General features: G+C 36.0%; 2 protein-coding genes across 9 annotated transcripts in view; both read right to left on the bottom strand.

The window, feature by feature from the left end:
* Positions 1 to 14,489, bottom strand: part of LOC113063845 (AF4/FMR2 family member 4-like) — a 32,677-nt gene extending 18,188 nt beyond the window's left edge. For 3 of the 8 annotated variants that reach the window (XM_026234232.1, XM_026234231.1, XM_026234233.1), the window contains exons 1-2: positions 7,132 to 7,300; positions 2,960 to 3,083 (exon numbers count right to left, since the gene is read on the bottom strand). In XM_026234232.1, the coding sequence (XP_026090017.1) occupies positions 2,960 to 3,083; positions 7,132 to 7,148 (141 nt within the window). In that variant the 5' untranslated portion in view covers positions 7,149 to 7,300. Of the gene's footprint in view, positions 1 to 2,959; positions 3,084 to 7,131; positions 8,206 to 14,171 lie in introns of those variants that run through there. The other 5 variants (XM_026234230.1, XM_026234229.1, XM_026234228.1 and 2 more) reach the window with 5 other exon arrangements.
* Positions 14,490 to 15,123: 634 nt separating this feature from the next.
* LOC113063844 (zinc finger CCHC domain-containing protein 10-like) lies at positions 15,124 to 17,708 on the bottom strand. Its single transcript, XM_026234227.1, has 4 exons — positions 17,552 to 17,708; positions 17,186 to 17,347; positions 16,217 to 16,261; positions 15,124 to 15,785 (listed from the first exon to the last, which is right to left on the bottom strand). Exons 1-4 carry the CDS (start codon positions 17,590 to 17,592, stop codon positions 15,554 to 15,556), a joined length of 480 nt encoding a protein of 159 aa, XP_026090012.1. The 5' UTR covers positions 17,593 to 17,708; the 3' UTR covers positions 15,124 to 15,553.
* Between the last annotated feature and the right edge of the window lie 2,110 nt (positions 17,709 to 19,818).

Raw genomic sequence — 19,818 nt, 5'->3', positions numbered from 1 at the left:
TCTAATAGAAGACAAAAATTAAAAAGGCGCCTCTCACTGAACAAACATGTTCAGTCTTATCGGAGCCTAAATAGTCACATTTTACACTTTATTTATTTTTTTGAAGCTTAAAGTCAAACTGGTGCCACTACAAAGTTCGCAAGCCCTCATTAAATTTACTGTAGTAATACTAACTGTATTATCCTTGATATTTTGGCAGAAACATTGCATTATCATATATCATTATAAAGTTATTTTAGTGATGCGATGCAATGCAAATAAAAATTCTGGACTGAAACTGGAAATTCTGGATGCACTTGGTTAAAAACTAAAATAAATGTTATTTACTCATCAATTCATTCATCATCATTATTTAATCATTAACACTCAAATAAAGGCCAAGTTGTCAAACATTTAAATTGCCCATAAGGCAGTATTTAATAATATTTCTAAAAACTTAAAATATTTACAGATTTACTCAAATGTTCATTAAATAATGAAGGTAACAGTTTAGTTAAATCTATAATGAGTATGCAATAGAACACATTTAGCAAAATGCTGCTTTATAGAGCTATTTTTTTCTAGCTGGCTATTTAGTATATGGATATTGAATGCCTGTCCCGAGGTAACATTACATAATCACCAACGGATCACTGAGACAACCAAAAATAGCTCTTTTGCCCTCCAAAATTTTGGTGCATCACTAAACATTATTAAACTACAGTCTGTATCTAGCTTTTCCTAGTGGATATTAGCTTGAATATCCACTAAAATGTATATGATTTGAAACTGGAGTCAAAAAGATATCCGTAAACAATCCAAAATGATTATTTTTATCTGCTTGTTCCACAGTGTTTGCATAAGTCTTGAAACGTCAGAGATAGGAACATGGGCACTGTATTCCCCATTTGTTGTCTGATCCTTGCAACAATTAAACATGATTTAGAGATAATACTGAATCACATGACAAATAATACACAAGGATTCACTATTCCATGTCCTGTTTTAGATCTTGATCTGTACAGGAGCAGACTGTTATGTGAAGTAGTTTTTGCATTACTGCCCCAAGTATTCTGTTCATCCAGAATAAACAAGTAGCACATCGCATCCAAGCAGGGGTTTTCCACTGTTAGTACACACCACGTAATCTTATCCCAGAGGGAACATGAAGGTAATAACGGGACTGTAGGCTGTCTGGATTCTCTACCTGTCAGGGCACATTTCTTGCATCCTATGACAGGTTCATCAGCAAAGTGAAGCACTTACCGCTGAGCAAAGCTGGTTAGCAGCAAAGATTAGCCTGAGAGAGACTGTAATCTCCTTTCACATGTGACCCACTGCTGCTTTATATCAGTCCAATTCCAATTAAAAACCCCATGAATGTAGAGGTTTGATAGTATTTCACATGCTGAAATACTATCGAAAATTAAAAAAACTAAATCAAATAGGTCAGGACGAATGCGATGACATTAAATTGGTTTTTGCAGCAACTGATGTCGGATCACCTCAATACTAAAAATAGACTCAAATTATTAAAATGACATTTCCAATTCCAAACTTTATTCTAGTATACTTTACAGAAAGAGTAGCAGAAAATGGTAAAAAAAAAAAAAAAACGGATAAAAGTCCTTCTGTATGTCCCGCCAGACTTTCTGTTTAAAAAGCAGACGGGTCAACACTGTGCTTGTCGGGTGCTTTCGTGAGGTTTTTAAAATATACAAAATATACAAAACAAAAATAGCAAAATGTCCGTGACAAAAAAAAAAAAAAAAAAAAAAAAAAAAAAAAAAAAAAAGGTGGACATTGTAATAAAATGTAACGATTCAAACATTAAATTAAAAAACTATTCCATTAACAAAGCTTTTCAAAGCTATGGACAGGACAACAACATTAAAAAAGGTATTCTCTTGACATTATTTCATGGAACACTGTACATCAGATGATCTCACGTAATCAAAGAGAGAAAAACAATGACCAGTTCTTATTGGGAATGTCTTTCCTTCCTCACACCTGCAAACTCATCCACACATGGATTATCTCTGAATAACTACACAGTGGGCAACAGGAGATTTTCTGATAACAAGATAACACGCCACTAACTCTTATTTGTATAATAAGGAACCATACTGTTAACAAAAACTCCAGCTGATGCATCCAACAATGCAAGTACTTACCCATAAAACACCCTGTAATAACTGTTAGAGTTCAAACAGCAAGATGTGAGATTTCCAGCATTGATTGGAAGGGTTTCTAATGGCATTAGTCTGTGACTGGATAATGTTTACATCTGGATGCATGCTCACATTTAGCAATTACTTTGGAGCATCTTGGTTTTATATGAATTAATGGCGATTTCATTACATTGGCCTTTCTGTAAATGTTTAAATATTGGATTTAAAACAGAACAATTCATTTTGTGAATTCAATCTGTGGCAAGTGAATTGTCAAGTGTGAAACTTTTTTTTTTTATTTATCCGTTATGAACGTTAGGGTTTTGTTACACATCATGAACATGCATTGATGTTTACTGCATTGCAGGTGGTTGCCAATATGATATAAAAGCTGAAAAAAAAAAAAAAAAAAAAAAAAACCACGTATTCGTATTTTTGGTAAATTAACTTTTTTTTTTTTTTTTTAAGTTAAATCTGAAATACTTCATTTTTCCACTGCACTTTTACAGTAAAGTTCTGGCTAGCACAGCTGCAGTTCTTACTGTAAATTTCACAGTTTTTTTTAAACCACTGAAACACCCAAATCAATCAAGTTTTCATGACGCATACATTTTTCCAGTAATTATATAATGACCAAAGTTGCTGTCTCACCACAGTGCTGTTTTTGCTAATGAGCTAGATTCATTGTGCATAAAAGCCAAAAAGGAACAATCCAACATTAGACGAGGTCTTCAGGCCAAAATAATAGTATAATAAATAAAGAAAAGATAATAAAATGGGGAAAAAAAGAAGAAACAAAATGAACTTACTTTATAAGGTTCAGGAAAGAGGGGAGAGTTAGCTGGAAAGGCCTCTCCTCCCTGCTGGATTTCTTGATTTCTCCTTTCCCTTTCTTTCATACGGAGCATATTCCGGTCTTCACGGTTCATGTTGCTAACAACAGAGACACTAAGAGTCACTAAGCAATGAAGGATTAGAGAAAAATAGCTTCCTGACACCTTCATCTACACCTTCATCTACCAAGATAGAGTTACATATTTGAACAACAAATGGAAACAAATGGACAGGATTACTTGAGACAAGCTGATGTGCTTTCCCTTCAGAAATCAAGAGCTGGGCCATTTCTCAGAATAACAGACAACAGTCATGTAGCTCAAATTTTGCAATTCAATTAGACACGCTTATTGGTAATACTGACTTTAATTCGGTCTATCTATGTCTTGCACTGCATGCTTCAGCTAACCAAACATTATAGTCGTCATTTGCCCTGTACAAAGTAGTTACACATTCAGCCGATATTTAGCACAGTGGATGGAATAATATGCTAAAGCACACAGAAACCTTAAAAGAAAGAGGTTGTTTCAAGAGTTGAGACATGAAAGACTGCTAACATTACGTTATGTGAGATATGTGTTGAGTAATCGATGGTGCGATGTGAAATTTCCTAAAAAACGTCAGTCTTTGAGGCATGTAGTTCAGTAATTAGCTAAATCTGGTCTACAAGTCATTCAGAAAGGCCATTTTTTCTTGAAGACAAAAAACAAAAAAAAAAACAAAAAAAAAAACACAACAGGTTGAAAACAACTCTTGTTGAAGACTTCGGATGCACAGCGATGCGGCTCCTGCGTTGGCTTCAGTCGTTTCATTTTGATGTCAATGAAACCGTTACGAGTCATTTATTGAATTCTCAAAAACACCCAATGATATTTTCACAGGAGTCTGACAGAAATGCTAATTTACAAGAAAAGCCTCACACAGATTTAAAGGTTTTTTCTGAACTTTTTAGCTCAGGACTACATAGAAAAGATGCTTATGTAAAGACATAGAAAACTGACAATGAATTAATCATTCCATTCACTGTACTTCCATAAAACCTGAACTACAGATTCACTTTGCTTATGGTTTCACCACAAAATCCAAAGAAGGACAAAATAAGGTGAAAAAGAAAGAAAGAATTGTTAAATTAAAGGACACTGTGTAAGAGTAAAAACTGGGTAGTTAAATCCTCCTGGTTTCCTTTCAGAAGGAAAGCATGACTGCTACGATCAGCACTGCGCCGCGTCACGTCGAGAGGAGGGGGTGATTCTCGGCTGTTTTTAGATGAGACACTATTGATGTATTAGATCCTGGTTTATTTTGTGAAGCTGATAGTCGTGTTGAGAAAGCTCAATAGCAAACCACTCAAATGACCAATGACACACACTGCACTGCAACAAAACTGGATTAATCAAACCGTCTCTGACAAAGCATTCACGATCTCGGTTGATGAGCCGGTGTGTACACACTGCTTATTAAAACTACCAACAGCTCAGTCCAAACTAAACAGCACCACTCTGTCAATGTCCTCGCCTCCACGTTTCAACCCGTACGGCCTGCCAGCTTTACTTCTGCCGTGTAAGTTTCAGGATTTCAATTAATCAGACATGCATTTTTTTTTTACCTTAAATCCAGACAAAAAGTATTTGAAATTATGGACCTTGAACATTTTATAGAGACACAATTCTGTCCTCCTTTACTCACCCGCAAACCTGTATGAGTTTCCTCCTCCTGTTGAGCACAGAAGATATTCTGAAGAGCGTTTGTAATGATGTTAATGGCAGCCATTGAGTCTCACAGTATTGACTGATCTGGATTCAATGGCTTCCAGCAACTGTTTGTTTGGTTACCCAAATTCTTCAAAATACTCTGTTCCACAGAAGAAAGGTAGACATACAGGTTTGGAAAGACAGGGGGAGGAGTAAAGGATGACAGAATGAGGGAACTATTCCTTTAACTACAAATGCTTGAGTACATGTAACAAAAATTAATTAATTAAGTGCAACTCATCTATGCACAGACCTGATTAATTTAAATAGCATTTTGATGATGATGTTATACTGTAAACTGCAATTTGGTTGGATCCAACAATTCAATCTGAGTTTTGAAATCATAAGACACCGTTAAGCCATCTGAATATATGCAGTTGAAAAATGAGAATTACAAAAAATAAATCAATAAGCGGGATATGTATGCTCACATGAGTGGACTGTGCTGATGATGAAAACAGTCATGCGTGTGGTCTCCGAGACCGTAGCACACACACAAGAGAAGAATACTTTGGGCTTGACGTTCATAGTTTTGCAAATAAGAAATTTCCTCATTACGATCTCTCATACGACGTGCAAGAATCAAACGGTGTTCTGCAACACCCCAAATCTGTCCGGACGCATCATCACAGATTCACATGACATTAAACTCAACCCTCTACAATCCGAGTGAATCACTCACATGCAACTACATAATGTCTATCATTAGCTGCTGGCTAATACACTGCTGGATTTCACTTGTCAGTGTTTCCGTTAGAGTTCAGTAGTGGGCGGAGCTTATACACAAAATGCCAATCACTTTGACTAAAGCCAGACCTTACCATGTTTTATGTTGTTTTTAGTAGTAGAAACAGTATTAACTTAACCAAATTATTGTTATTTTGTTTTACTGAAGAATTGACCAACAATGTCTCAAGCTAAGTTCAGTTAGTATGACGAATAAAAAAATAAAATAAAAAATTCACATATTTAACACGTTTTAGTTTTAATTACTAAAGTTCTATCAGAAAATGCTTGCTTGATTTTTCTTAAGTGTAGTTCTTGCAGATCATATCACATATGAATGCATCTTAGTAAAAAGCTGTGCCATTTTACAAAGATAAGCCAATTTGTGTGTGTGTGTGTATAATATATGTATGTGTGTGTGTATGTATGTATGTGTGTGTATAACATATGTATGTGTTTGTGTGTCTGTGGGGGGGCATTTCCTCTGTGCCTCCTGAAAACAAAATGGATGAGAACAAACAAATATTACAAAATATATTATTAAAGTGTGTCTAAATGACTCATTTTTCAAAGGAAGTCTGTCCAACTGTGACATCAGCAGGTAAAGTGACATCAGGAGTCTCCCCTGAGCCCATTGAGTTTTAACAGATCGACTAAAGCGTGCGGAGAGTTTGGTGGAGGTTAATGGAGAAAGAACGAGGGAAAGTCACGTGAAAGGAGGCAACGATATGATTGGATTTAACTGATTATGATCCGCTATGGTTAGTTCATGCTATAATTCCCCTTCATGTTCCAGTGAGGTCTGCGTTCTAGAATCAGTCTGAATGAACAATATAACAGGGTTCATGGGAAGACTAATTAACAAGTAAACAACTCACACACTTAATTACTTTGTAACGTCAAAATAAAACTTGAAATCAGCTTGGTGAAATACAAGATTAATCTGTGTCTGTGACCAATGTTTACAGAGCTTCCACGACTGATGATCCGGAAAATTCAAAAGTAAGCTATTAAAAAGAAAAACTGAACATAAGTCCAGTAATAAAATATATTGTTGAAATTGTTACTGCCTTGAGTTATTTTGGATGTAAAACTCTTAAAAACAACAGTTTCATATTTGGCTTTAATAAATAGAATATTGAATACATTGTTAATGCAACAATTTTATTATTTTTTGGTGGGCTAAGCTTGTAAGAAATGTCAGAACCTGGTTAAATCCTGAACCTGGAGGCTCTCCTTTAAACCCTATGATGCAAATGTAAAACAGGTTTTTATTCCACTACGTATTACTGGGAAGTTTCTCATTTGGCAAGAATTACTTTCACGTCTTGCTCTGTTCAGAGCATTAATGATTGTGTAGGTATAGGAGCTTACATTTTCACCGATTTCTACACATGCGCTATCCTGAAAAGCATTTTTTATTCATGTTCACCCAAGTATCTACATATTCAAAGGTGCTTCAGACAGTGATATAATCCAGATTATGATCTGTCCGGTCTGTATATAATATTCTTTGGCAAAGCTGCTACAGTGCACTGCTCATTTCAAAACCAAAAACAGTCAAGATTCAGTTTGTGATAGATACAAACGGTATACAAATTGTTGTGAGAAGGCCTAAAACTTTGCTGTGACTACAAGAGGAGTTACTCACTGAAAACATGGCTGCTTACCCTGACTGAGAGGCCATGGCCTCAACCAATCAACCATTGGAAGAGGACTTAAGAGAAGATTCCAGACAACTTGATGGTTCTTCTCAGCTCTTCTCTTCTCCCTCGTTTAATAGCGTCAACAGTTTCTTGATCGGCAGCTTTCACACTTCTGTCGTCGCTGCTGTATTTCCTGGGAGTTGAGATAAACCTGACTCAGAGAGGGGAGGATACAGTCTGTCTGAGGAACAAACCACTGCTGACCAGAGGAGACACTGCTACAACATACAGCTCAGGACTAGAGCAGGAGGATCCATACCAAATCTTAGAAACCACTAGACCATCACAATGTAACAAGCAGATAACATACCCCTTCAAAAAGCTTGGGTTCACAGTTTACACTAACAACAAACTCATCCTTCAACATTTTATCAGTATTACATCCACATGAGGTAGTAAGCTGCCTACATAAATCTTTTCGCTGAGAGCAAACACCCCTCGAGTCCTGTGGAGAATGGTGCAGTCCACAAGCGCCCATATAAGGACATGTTATTTTATGCCACTCAGCCACTCCCCTCTGTGACATTAAAAGCCACAGCAGCCAATCAGCTGCTGTCTCTCAGTAAACACATGCCCTTCCCCACTTGGGTCTGAGCCAACATCATCAGCACAGTTTCCTTAAAGGGCCAGATGCCATTTTCCTTCAGGTCCAGAGGGAAAGCACGGCAAAAACATTAGTAAGCCCAGGTGGTGATGAGGCAATTAGATGCAATATGGGAATCACCAAAAACAATTACGTCTAACCGTTCTGAGACCAGCTGTAAAACATAGCCACTATGTTAAGACTGTCTAAGTTTGACCAACTAGCAGCTAGCCCAGTCTTACTTTATGCATTACACCAGCCTTAACCAGAATACCTTTTTAGTCGAAGCTGACCACAGGGGTTATAAAAATAACTTACATTTTGATCCATTCCATCTCATCAAAATCCTACATCTTCACGATAAAAGTTTCATTTAAGGACAAATTCTTGCTATTAAATAGTTAATTATTGGTTATATTAAAGCACATATTGAGGTCTAATTCTGCATGCTCATATTTTAGATCCCTTAATCCTAATCTAACAACAACCTTAACTATAAATAAGCAGAAAATTAGAAGTGTATTAAGGCAAAATGCATTGTTAACAGTTAATAGTGAGAACTGAAGACATTATAACAAGAGAGCTCTAAAGCACGCAACATTGAGGGCGGAGTAATAGAGCTAATATATCTATATGTATATAGGTTTTTATAAGTTCATCTGAAACCATTTAGTGATTTGGTATAATATTTGGGGGGGGGGGGGGGTACACTTTACTAAACCAAGTTAGTTGAAACCTTACAACTTCTTTTTTTTTATAAAGTCTTTTGACCATTCCTCAGTTCTGTATGATTGTATTTGTTGTCACTGTGTCAAGACATACGTTTTTATTGAATTTTATTAAAACATTATGAAGCAGACGTCTCACCCATAGGCTTACTTTCATGTTGAAGAATAAGCTGGAAATATTTCTTATATCCTATTCATTACTGTACAACTTTAAGAGCAAATTTATGGCTGTTCGGTACATTTCCATAAGCAGAATCCAGTCATTTCACATGAAGGTGAAAGACTTTCCTCTACAACTGGTGAACTCCTCATTACTAATCCAAGCTGATTAACAGAACGCTACTGGGTTGGAAAAAGACATCACATATTGCTACAATATTGAAAGAGGTAAATGGACCATTTTTGCTTGTCAATCTGAGTGACGCACAAGATCCCTAATTACTTTAATAAAGCAAATCAAGACCAATCAGGCTTCCCCAGTGATGTAAACAAGATCCTTAAGCTTTTAAATGAGGACATGCATGGTTATGTAACATGCAAATAAAGTTAAGGGAATAACCAAAGTGTGCATGCTTTTTTTTTTTTTTTTTAAGTTTCCTTTGCTAAAATGCAAATATATCCAAGAAGCCGAGAGAACATTTTAGTTGCTGTAAAGCAATATCCCCATAGCACCATATTTTATGTAAATGATCACCATGTTTGAAAGAAGTCTGCGCTTATCTTAATTTATAAAGTTTATAAAGTATAGAGAGACAATATAGCTCTTATTCCAGGTTGGACATTATTGTACTTTCTCTAGATAATAATACATTTTTAAGGCTGACTTTAAAGATAATGCGATCTGAACTTCAATAACCTGACAGTAAACCACACACACACACACACACACACACCTGTGCAATATTAACTTCTTTTAAAAAACCCTTTGCACTCTACAGTAAAAGAATGTACACAGTTTTTCCTGTCCCTTCCATATCTCTTCCATTTTACACTGTATTTGTGAATTGGTGTAAACTGAACAGTGGCCAGGGATCTCTTGACTTTGTGTGTGATGATGATGATATCTCTGAGGATTGTGTACTCAGGGTGTGAGCAGGAGTCACGCACACAAGCTACAACCCAAAGCCAGGTGCACGTGCTGATTGTCTTACAGTCCGTGTTTCTGAAGGATGTTTTAGATGGGGAAATTATATGATGATACATACAAATCCAATTTTCCAGTATGAATTTGATGAGACAGGAAACAGTAACAGTGCAACCCTTCAGTGGTGTTGTTCTGTCCTCACGTGCCACTCGCAAAAACCAACACTGCGCCATTTGGTAGAACTGAAGAACGATGATTCATTTACATTAATGGTTTGAAAAAGCTTGACAAATCCTTCACAGAATACATTTACTGAATCTACCCGAGCAGTCACGAAATCAACACCCTTTCCAAATGAAGCGTTTGTCATTTCTGACTGCTGGTGTGGAACTGACCCTTCAGTAACCTTGAACTGCTGTCGTGTTTACAAACATGTGTACTGCATCTGTCCAACAGGGAGTTAATTAAGGTAGACACCTTAAGAAACGCAGAGTAATGTCAGGATTAAAAAGGTGCACGCGGAGTAAATAAATCATATTTCAATTGATGTATGGTTTGTATGGAGGACAATATTTGGCCAAGATACAACTATTTGAAAATCTGAGGGTGCAAAGAAAAACAATAAAAATTGTTTTTTTTTTAAATTACCTTTCAAAAGTTGCATAATTTGTCAACTTCAAAAACACAGTTTTGCACAGTAGTCTGTATCATAAACATAAGCCAAATTAAATAAAATTATGTCAAGCCTGCATGTGGGTAAAATGCAAATTAAGAGTTTAAACACCTACAAACTACAATTAGTACATGATCATTTTTGGCTTCTTTTTTATTATTATTATCGTTATTCCGGTAAGTTTTGAAAACAGGACTTTTATTTTGACAGCGTTGAGAACACTAACATCTCGGCAAAGACGTACAGGAGTTTCCTTTGCGCAGTCTGCGTTAGTTTAAAGTCTTCTTTTAACAGTTCAGTCAAATAATTTAAAGACAAGTACTTTTTGGCAAATAGCATTGAAATTCAGCAAATACAAGTTTTGATAAGTCTTTGCATATCTAATAAACATTCAATGAAACATGTTGCAAACTTTGTCAATCCATTATTTTGATGCATGTGCGATATATTCAGTTTGCCACCGTTTCATATTCATGCAATATTCACTGCATACTGTACGTGAAAACAGCATTACCTGGCCTTTATTTGGGAAGCTACGATTCCCAGTGTGCACAGACTAATGTGCACTGTTAAAGTGTTCATTCAATCGCGTTTTAATCAACATCTTTATTGACTATACACAAAATAACAGGATTACAGAACCAATAATTATTTTGTTCTTTACTCATAAAAAACTCTTTGCTATGAATTTATACAGTATATTTTCAGGTAGAATGACCTCTTGTGTTATGCATGACCCTTATCACTGTAACGCAATCATCTGGAAAACTTTCCATATTATATGCACCAGAAACACAGGCCTCAGGCACAGCAGAAAGAATGGTCAGTTCTCTCTTGGAAAAGAGGCTTTTACTCCTCTTACAGACGGGACGTTACTGCAGTTAATAACTCATCCAGCCCTGCTCAAGCTGAAAACAACAACAACTAAAGTCTTCTCAAAAATAAAAGAACAACTTGTAGCATGACCTACATGCTGCAGAAGCTCGAACAAACTGACAATGACAAAACATTGCAAAGCGTCGACCACATTCTTTCTAGTCATAAACACAGACAGAGGAAATGGTCAGGCCACGTACCACAACTGAAACAGGAAGCCCTGCAGAGAGTCAAGACCCATAACGGCTTTCATACACGCTCAACAATACAGCTCTTGTCACTGGCTTATCAATGAACATCGTGGTCTCTTCTGGGTGCACGTCTTCTGATGATCGTGTACGGGCAGGAGTCAGACACAGGGTCAATGTGTGCGCGTTTCATTTGGTTACATAAGCAGCACAAGGTCTGTCCCAGATCCAGATTCACATCTGTGTCAGGAGCCTGCAGGAGTTAGATGTGAACACCAGCTAATGTTTGGATGGCATACAGCGGTACAGACTTTAAACCAAACGTTCATTTGAAACTATTATTGCTAAAAGTAGAATCCAGCAAATGGTTTTCTTTTTTTAATCAAAGGTTGTGTATAAATGTGCTAACATTTGACAGTCTGGTAAAATAATGAATCGTTAAAAATATAAACATTTATTTTTTCTCTCGTGTTATTTTTCCCATATGGATTCAAAAAAATAAAGAGTTAAAAGCCATTAAAGAGGAGAATTGCACCCACTAAAAATAAATAAAATAATAAAATCAAAAAGGTTCAAGACTTAATGGCTTTAGTGAGGGAAAGAACTACAATCCCATGAAGCATTGCTAATGGCAATCAAATTAAGAACAAAAGATGATGTATAACTCCTGTTTTATGGATGTTGATTATAGAAACAAGTTTATTGCAAAACACACACAGTGAAGTTCAAAAGATCGGGATCTGAAAGATTTTTTAAATGTTTTTTTAAAGAAGTTTCTTTTGCTCATTAAAGCTGCATTTATTTGATCAAAAATACCATTGTGTAAAATTACTGCAATTTAAAATACATTTCCTGATAAAGGTCATGCGATCGAAACATCATAAGTATTTTGATATTTTTTGCATAGTTGCTTTTTAGTTTTTGACCTATTTGCTCTGTCTCCAACACAGCTATCTTCTGAGTTTAATTTTTCATTAAAAATATCTTCTAAAATGTGTTTTTATTTTAACAGACTTTATTTATTTATTTGAGTCGAATTGAATTTTCAGCATCATTACTCTCAGTTTTCAGTCTCACACAATCGTCAGAAATGCTGATTTGTTATCAAAGCTGGAAAGAGCCTGCTACATTTTTTTAACCCTTTAATATTTTTTTCAGGATTATCTGATGAATAAAATATTTTACATATTTACATACATACAATTTTTTTTTTTTTAATCTTGTGTAACAATCTACATTGCCATTTAGAAGTTTGGGGTCAGTAAATGTTTTTCTTTTTTATTGAAATTCATACTTTTATTCAGCAAGGATGTGTTAAATTGATCAAAAGTGACAGTTAAGACTTGTATTGTTGCAAAAGATTTCGATTTTAAATAATTGCTATTATTTTTTTTACTTTTTATTCATCAAAGAATCCTGAAAAAAGTATGAAAATATGAATGTTTCGAACAGTGAAACAGAATCATGGGTAGTTTTCCACCAGGAACTCTACTATTAAACATGTTTATTTGAAATTATACAGACATACAGCATTCCACTGATTAACAACTTCATAGCTCACAATAGGTCTGTATTTAAAGCTTTCTAAGATAATGTTTAAAATCAGTGCCATTATAGAAAAATAAAAGACAGGATTTCTACTTCCAGAACCCTACTGTTGGGCTGTATTAAAGGTGAGGTCAAAACATTGCATTGTGGGAAACCATTGCCTAGTTGCCACTATCAACATGATCATTTACTTTTGATGCACTGTTGCGTTACCCTTTAGACTGAGAATACAAACTCCCTAATCACTTAGCAAACACCCTACGAGGTACACGAAGCAGGGCAGCAGGGAAAACTGGAACACACCTCAAATATAGCAGGAAATCAAGTACTCGCTGCATAAAGACAATTTGCATACAGAGCACATTTACTCTAACCCACAGTGAGTAACAGTATGACTGTACAGAAATATGAACTCCAAACACAGCCTTGTTCCTGCTCTAGCTATTGACTTTAAAATGGCCCCCAAACATGGAAAATGCAACAGATTTGCCCTAAAAAAAAAAAAAAAAGTACGTTATATAATATGGAAAGAATGAAAATAACACTAACAACTATCAAGCCAACACACACTACTCTCAAATATACCACGCCTAAACAACTTATTTCATTTTGCTCTTTAAATCAGTCGATCCCACATAAAAAAAATGTGTATTCACACCAGCACCTAGTCTGAACCGAAATGAGGTTAAAATTAAAATCGTCAAGCTAAAGCCGTTCGACCGTGTTTACATTCGGTCAAGTTAGTGACGTCGAGTGACTTCCGCGGAAGGTGAAACATTGTAACGCCGTGACGTCGTTGAAGCGCTAACGTCAGAGTCAGAAAATGTAACAAGATACAGCGCGGGGGTCAAAAGTCAACTGGACTTCATAATAATAATACTAATAATAATCGATCAGTACTGAACTAGTCGAGGAGGTATGTTTACGTGACTATCCCATTAGCATTTAACGTCGTGTAGAAGGTAAAACTCCTTAGCTCAAATGACGTAAAAGCTCATTTCTAGTAATAAACATGCCAAAATGGCATCAAAGAGCAACGCCGCGTCCGAGAGCGCGCTGCATGATACGAGTGCAAACACGAACTGCCCACGATTAATTCTGACCGAAAACTGAATAAAAACGAATAAAAGGTTGTTTGTGAGAATGCTTTGTCGAGTCGATGGCATGTGAGCGAGTGTTCAGGATCGGACGGAAAGAGGAACAACGCGAGCTCTGCTTCTTTAACAACTTGTTACAGTTGGTCTCCTGAATAAAGCATCAAATGTTACTGTGTGAGCGTGGATCTTTTTCAATTATGCAATCGCCCAATTTATGGCCCACTTACCTCTTGGCTTATTTTAGGCCTGAAGCATTCTAGCTTATGAAAGCCTTTCCCTTTGTCTCAATCCGCTTCACACTGATCTGCTGTAGCGTCCCAATAAATGTGTCACCCACCAACTAGAAACACGTAAATGCTGTAAAAGACACAGCTTGTTTAAGTGAGCCATACCGCCGAGGGTCGTCTGCTCGTCATGGTTGTGTCGGACTGATTTCTCCAGCAGAACACGATCATTTTGAGGAGATCATCGCGCATCTGGCTGCGGCTGATCTCGGCTTCGTAAACTAACCTGGTCACGTGACGAGAGCGTCCTACAGAAGGACTGCGTCTCAACTCCAGTGTGCAGACTAAACAGACAGCATTGTGGTCGTGTTATCAGACTCCTCACAATTTCAGCTTCTCTATTACGTTAAAAAAAAAAAAAAAAAAACTTATGCAGAGTTTACTTTTAAACTCATTTCTACTCAATAACTGAACGTTTTTAAGGTTTAATAAATCAGATTTTTTTATCCGTTCAAATAATAATAGTTTGCAATGTTGTGACTTCTCAAATATTAATTCCCTGCATGTTTTGTCGCTAAATCTAAATCGTTGGACTATGGTATAAACATAACATATTCGAATAAATCGATTAATCGCGATTATTCGCATCCAAAAATACGTTTTTGATTAGTAATATCTACGTGTAAACATATATATAAAATGCATTTCTTAAACATATACCCGTACATATAAATATACACAGTACACACACACCTTATGTAAACAAAATCCAGTGATTAACGGATTTGAGAGCCCTAGTTTTAATAAAAATAATTATTTTGCCATTATATTTGTGTAGCAGACTAAATGGTTGTAAATGAATTCTCATAAGGCTTTCCAGATATTTTTTTGTGGTTTTCTTATGAGACGTGCTACATTTTCGACTGATTATTTGACACTGCTAATTTCACTTTTATTGCATTTCTTTGTGTAAGAAATCAGTTTATTTCATAAGACCATCTTAAAATGAAGACAATGTTAATGCGCTTCAGCCTGTACATATGCCACAATTCCTACTTCATGGTCAGTCCTTAAAAAAAAAAAAAAAAAAAAAAAATGGTCAGAAAGCTGTGAAATAAATCAACTGATGTTGGTATGAACGAATAAATCATGTTTGAGACACCACTACACTCTGACATGGAGAGAAAACAAAGTTGTAAATAAGCAAATCTGAAGTGTTTGATTTTCACATTCTACAAAACAATGAGAATATACATACATATGTCTCAATTTCTTTTTATACATGACTTCCCATCCTACTCTCACATATTCAATAGCAAAGTGACAGTCAATTCCATCAATGTATATGACACAAGTTCTGGACTCGAATCAGATGAACTGGACCCTCATTTCTTCTTCTTTCTCTTCTTTGGAGGGCCCTGATCAGAACTGCTGGAGGAATCAGAGTCAGAAGCGGAGGAAGACGAAGAGGAGGAGGAAGAGCTGGAGCTGTCGTCGCTGTCACTGCTACTGTCTTCAGACGAGGATGAGGAGCTGGACGAGTCGCTGCTGTCCGAGGAAGAGTCGCTGGAAGAGCTGGACGAATCACTGCTGCCGCTGCTGGAACTGGAGGAGGACCTGAAAGAAAACAGCAGATGTGCTACTTTATACCATTAGTTCAAATTAATATTACACTGCTAAACGTTTCTGTACTACATTCATAATTATACTTCTGAAACCCAGTACTCAAACTTTGAAATCAATAATAATAATTAAAAAAAAATAATCCTAATAAACAAAGATGAATGGAATATGATGAATGAATCCAATTTGTTAATTGTTTTGGACAGAAATAACGAATATACTATAAACATTTTTAAAAACCCTACAAGTGCAATTAAATGAAATTCATACCAGACTTAGCATGCAGGAAAATATTAGTTTATTGATTCCCTCGAAGTAATTTTATACATATAACATTCTGTGATTCCACTTTGTAAAAATAATGCATTAATTATAACATGTTTATATAGATAACACAGACGTTTTCCAAAAAGACAACGACTCACCTCTTTTTCTTAGGTTTTTTCTCACTGCGTGCCATTATTCCAGCTCTAAAAAGTGTCAAGAAAGTAGGGTTTAAATGTGACTGATAACACCGCCCTGCATCATATCTGCTGAATCACATCCATTTCTAATTTCCTACTAATTCTGGGGCACTGATGATTCCCAAAATAACGCTCGTTTTGCTCAAGCATGTCACACTTTCTCAAAAATATGATGCATTTTGTAGAATTTTTTTTTTTCAACCACTTGTAAGGTGATGCAGTCACACATTGTCCTTTTATCAGCAGAAAACACCACAAAGACATGACTCATGTCTGAGTACTAGTGAAGATGTGAGTTGAACACGTATGAATGATTCTCAAGACGTTACTTCATGCAGAATTACAGGCAGTGAACAAGGAACAGCATTTATTCAAAATATAAATCTCTTCTAACAATATAAATCTTTGCTATCACTTATCAATTTAACACATCCTAGCGGAATAAAAGCTGATTTCTATTGGAAATAAATGCTCCTTTTTTAAAAACTTTTTATTCATTTAAAAGTATCAGTGGTTCCAGAAAAATATATTAAGCAGCACAATAGTTTCCAGCATTGATAATAAATCAGTATATTAAAGATTTCTGAAGATAATGTATGTTAATGGAAAGCATTTACTGATATTTTAGAACTCAGCGTTGTCAAATTAGGCATTTTTTACCATCATAAAAGAACTTTCAAAATTAATTTCTCTGAAGGAATTATTCAGAAACAAACTGTTTTGACTGTGGTTTTCCATTCTGTAGCAGTTCTGCGCTTCCGCCTGTAGATGTCGCTCTCCGTCAAAAAGAACGTCATTAAAACGCGACAAAACGATCCTTTTTTCGCAACTAGTTATTAGCAAAGGGTATTTTCTTATAAATCATTGACTCATACGTTCAATATTACCACTCAAGTGTGTGAACGTTTTGTGTTGTGTCGCGTTTCTTACCCCACATCATCCGAAGGATTGTTCTCCTTGTCTTTGAGTCTCTTTTTCAGCTCGGCTGTCCTGGAAGGTCTATAAAGATACTTTCTCTTCCCAGTGCACTCATAGGACCAGTGTCCGTGTTCCAGACACTTCTGACAGCGCACATGCTGTTTGTTTGCCTCCCTGTGAGAATAACGAGAAGACACAGAAAGAACATAAAGAAGATAAACAACAGATCCGCGCTCGTGAGCCTTGAGAGTATAACTAAACGACTTTAAACTTGATATCAAAACACACGGACTCAAATAGACGACTACTGAAATAATTAACACATCGAATACGTTACAAATTTAATTTAAAACTCGAGTAATGTGTGAAATGACTCACGCTTGTCTCCGAGCGATCAGTCTGTGCATGGGAGTCGCCATGTTGGACGCGATCGAGTGAGTCTGACTTCCGGTTTAATGTCGGAAAATAAAAGCGTGGCATCTAAAAGCTTCATCTTTTTGACTGTTTAAATAATCTATCTATGAGGTGACTATAAAAGGTTAACATGTAGTAAGTCAATATAAACCGTGAAGACCTCGGCACCAATACATTTTCACGGTAAATTAATTTTTTTTCCATCCAATAACTAGTTGAATTGTGAAGACTTTTTGAAATTTGTGAAAATTTTTAATGATAAAATGGTTGGTCTATATTTTACAAAACCAAAACTACCGGTGACTCCGTCTTTTGATCTGGCTGTGCCTTGTAGCACAGAATGGAGAGAATTCGATCTCATTACCCTTCCAGTTTGGGCGGATATTGTTGTACATCTTAAGCCTTCGTCATCTAAAAATTATGTTTTGTCACCTCATCTTTTTAAAGCTGCAGTTGGTAACTTTTGACGCTCTAGCGGTTAATAAACAGAAATGCTTGCGTCTCGCGGAAGAACATCGTAGCCGGAACTACTTCTCTCTCTTTACGTCTACACTGTTAGAAAAAGAGGTACAATACAGGTCCATTTTTGTTCCCTAAGGTACAAACTTTGCATGTGTACCCTTAAAAGTACAAAAATGTATCTTTAAGGTACAATTGTGCACCTTTAAGGTACAATTATGCACCTTCCATTGTACATTGTGAGCTTTTTGAGGTGTAAGGTACATATTTGTCCCTTACATATTTGTACCTTAATGTTTAAATATAAAATGGCAGGAATTATTGGATGCTGAAAATGTCATCTCTCAATATAGAAACACAAGTTAACCTATACTATCAAACTCAATAATGTCAAACTAAATTAACTGTGAAGTTTTGAGATATGGGCAAAATAAATCAGAATGTTTTTTTTTTTTTTTTTTTTTTTTGTGAAATGTCCCTTTGAATCATTTTTAATCATGTTAATGAGGATTATGTAATCATTTATATTCACAAACAGTATTGAAGAATTTGATTTTCAAACCATTTACCCTATTTATATTAGAATAAAACAGACAAATAATTGTTAACGCTTTAAGTTGTGTTCTATTGAAAGGATCTAGCTACAGGCTAACCAGAGTTTGACTCGGCGGAAGCATAAATATTGCAGCGCGGAAGGATACAGGAGTGAATCGACAATGATCCAACTGTCAGTCTCTGTCAGTGTCGATCAAAGGTGGGAGGATGGCCCTTCGACATTTATCAACGGAAGATTTAATCACGGAGTTATTTACTTTGGGGACAGAGGTCACTGAAGAGGAGAAAAGTTAATTCAAAGGTAATTTGAATTTTTAATCAGTGTTTGTGGTGTTAATTCAAAGTTGGAAGTTAACTTTTACTGTTAATGTTAGTGCTAGCCAAGTTCATACTCTGTCAACATTAGCTAGCTAGACTCACGTTGACGATTGCCATTATTAACGTTAACTAGTTAACGTTAGTTAAAATATTATTATATAATTATAGCATAAATAAATATTATTATTATAAGTAGCAGTACTATCTTGGCTACAGTTCACCATCGAGCTAACGTTAACTTCTCGGCGGCAAAAACGCTTCTCATCCAACTCTGCAGCCGAAAAGTTAACGTTAACGTGAAATATTAAAATATTTCAGAACAAAAGACTAATGGGCGGCAAAAACGTTTTTTCCACATCATTATAGCTTAGCTGTAAAACTACTGCGTCAGAGTTGGATGAGAAGCGTTTTTGCCGCCGAAAAATCTTTTGTTCTGACTTATGTGAGCTAGCTGGACTGCGTCAGAGGAGAACGATAAAAAATAAAAAAAAACCTTTTTGCCGCCCAACAGTCTCTTGTTCTGGAATATTTTAAAGCTAAAGCAAAGCCATTTGGGCGGAATGTGACTATCGATAGCCAGTGACTGTTTGAAAGTATGATTTAGTCTTTAAATATGCGGTTTATTTATAAAGACAGCGTCTATTTAAAAAATGTGTTTCGCCGATCTCGGAGACATGAGCTCCACATGATCAGCGGACTGCGGTCAAGCCAGCCATCATCATGTATCCGCCGAGAGCAGCCTCAGCTCGGATAGACCTTCTGACATTTGCCGCTGGCTCTGATGTCTCTAGTGGTTCAAGATAAAATGTAATTCGTTTGGGGTAAAGCGAAACGTTTCTTATATTTGTCCTTTATTCAATTAATCTATTAATATGTGTATATATATATATATATATATA

This window comes from Carassius auratus, chromosome 46, assembly GCF_003368295.1.
Source record: "Carassius auratus strain Wakin chromosome 46, ASM336829v1, whole genome shotgun sequence".
NCBI classification, from domain to species: Eukaryota; Metazoa; Chordata; class Actinopteri; order Cypriniformes; family Cyprinidae; genus Carassius; species Carassius auratus.
The sequence above is the reverse complement of the archived record's forward strand: the minus strand, read 5'-3'. Positions and strand labels throughout refer to the sequence as shown.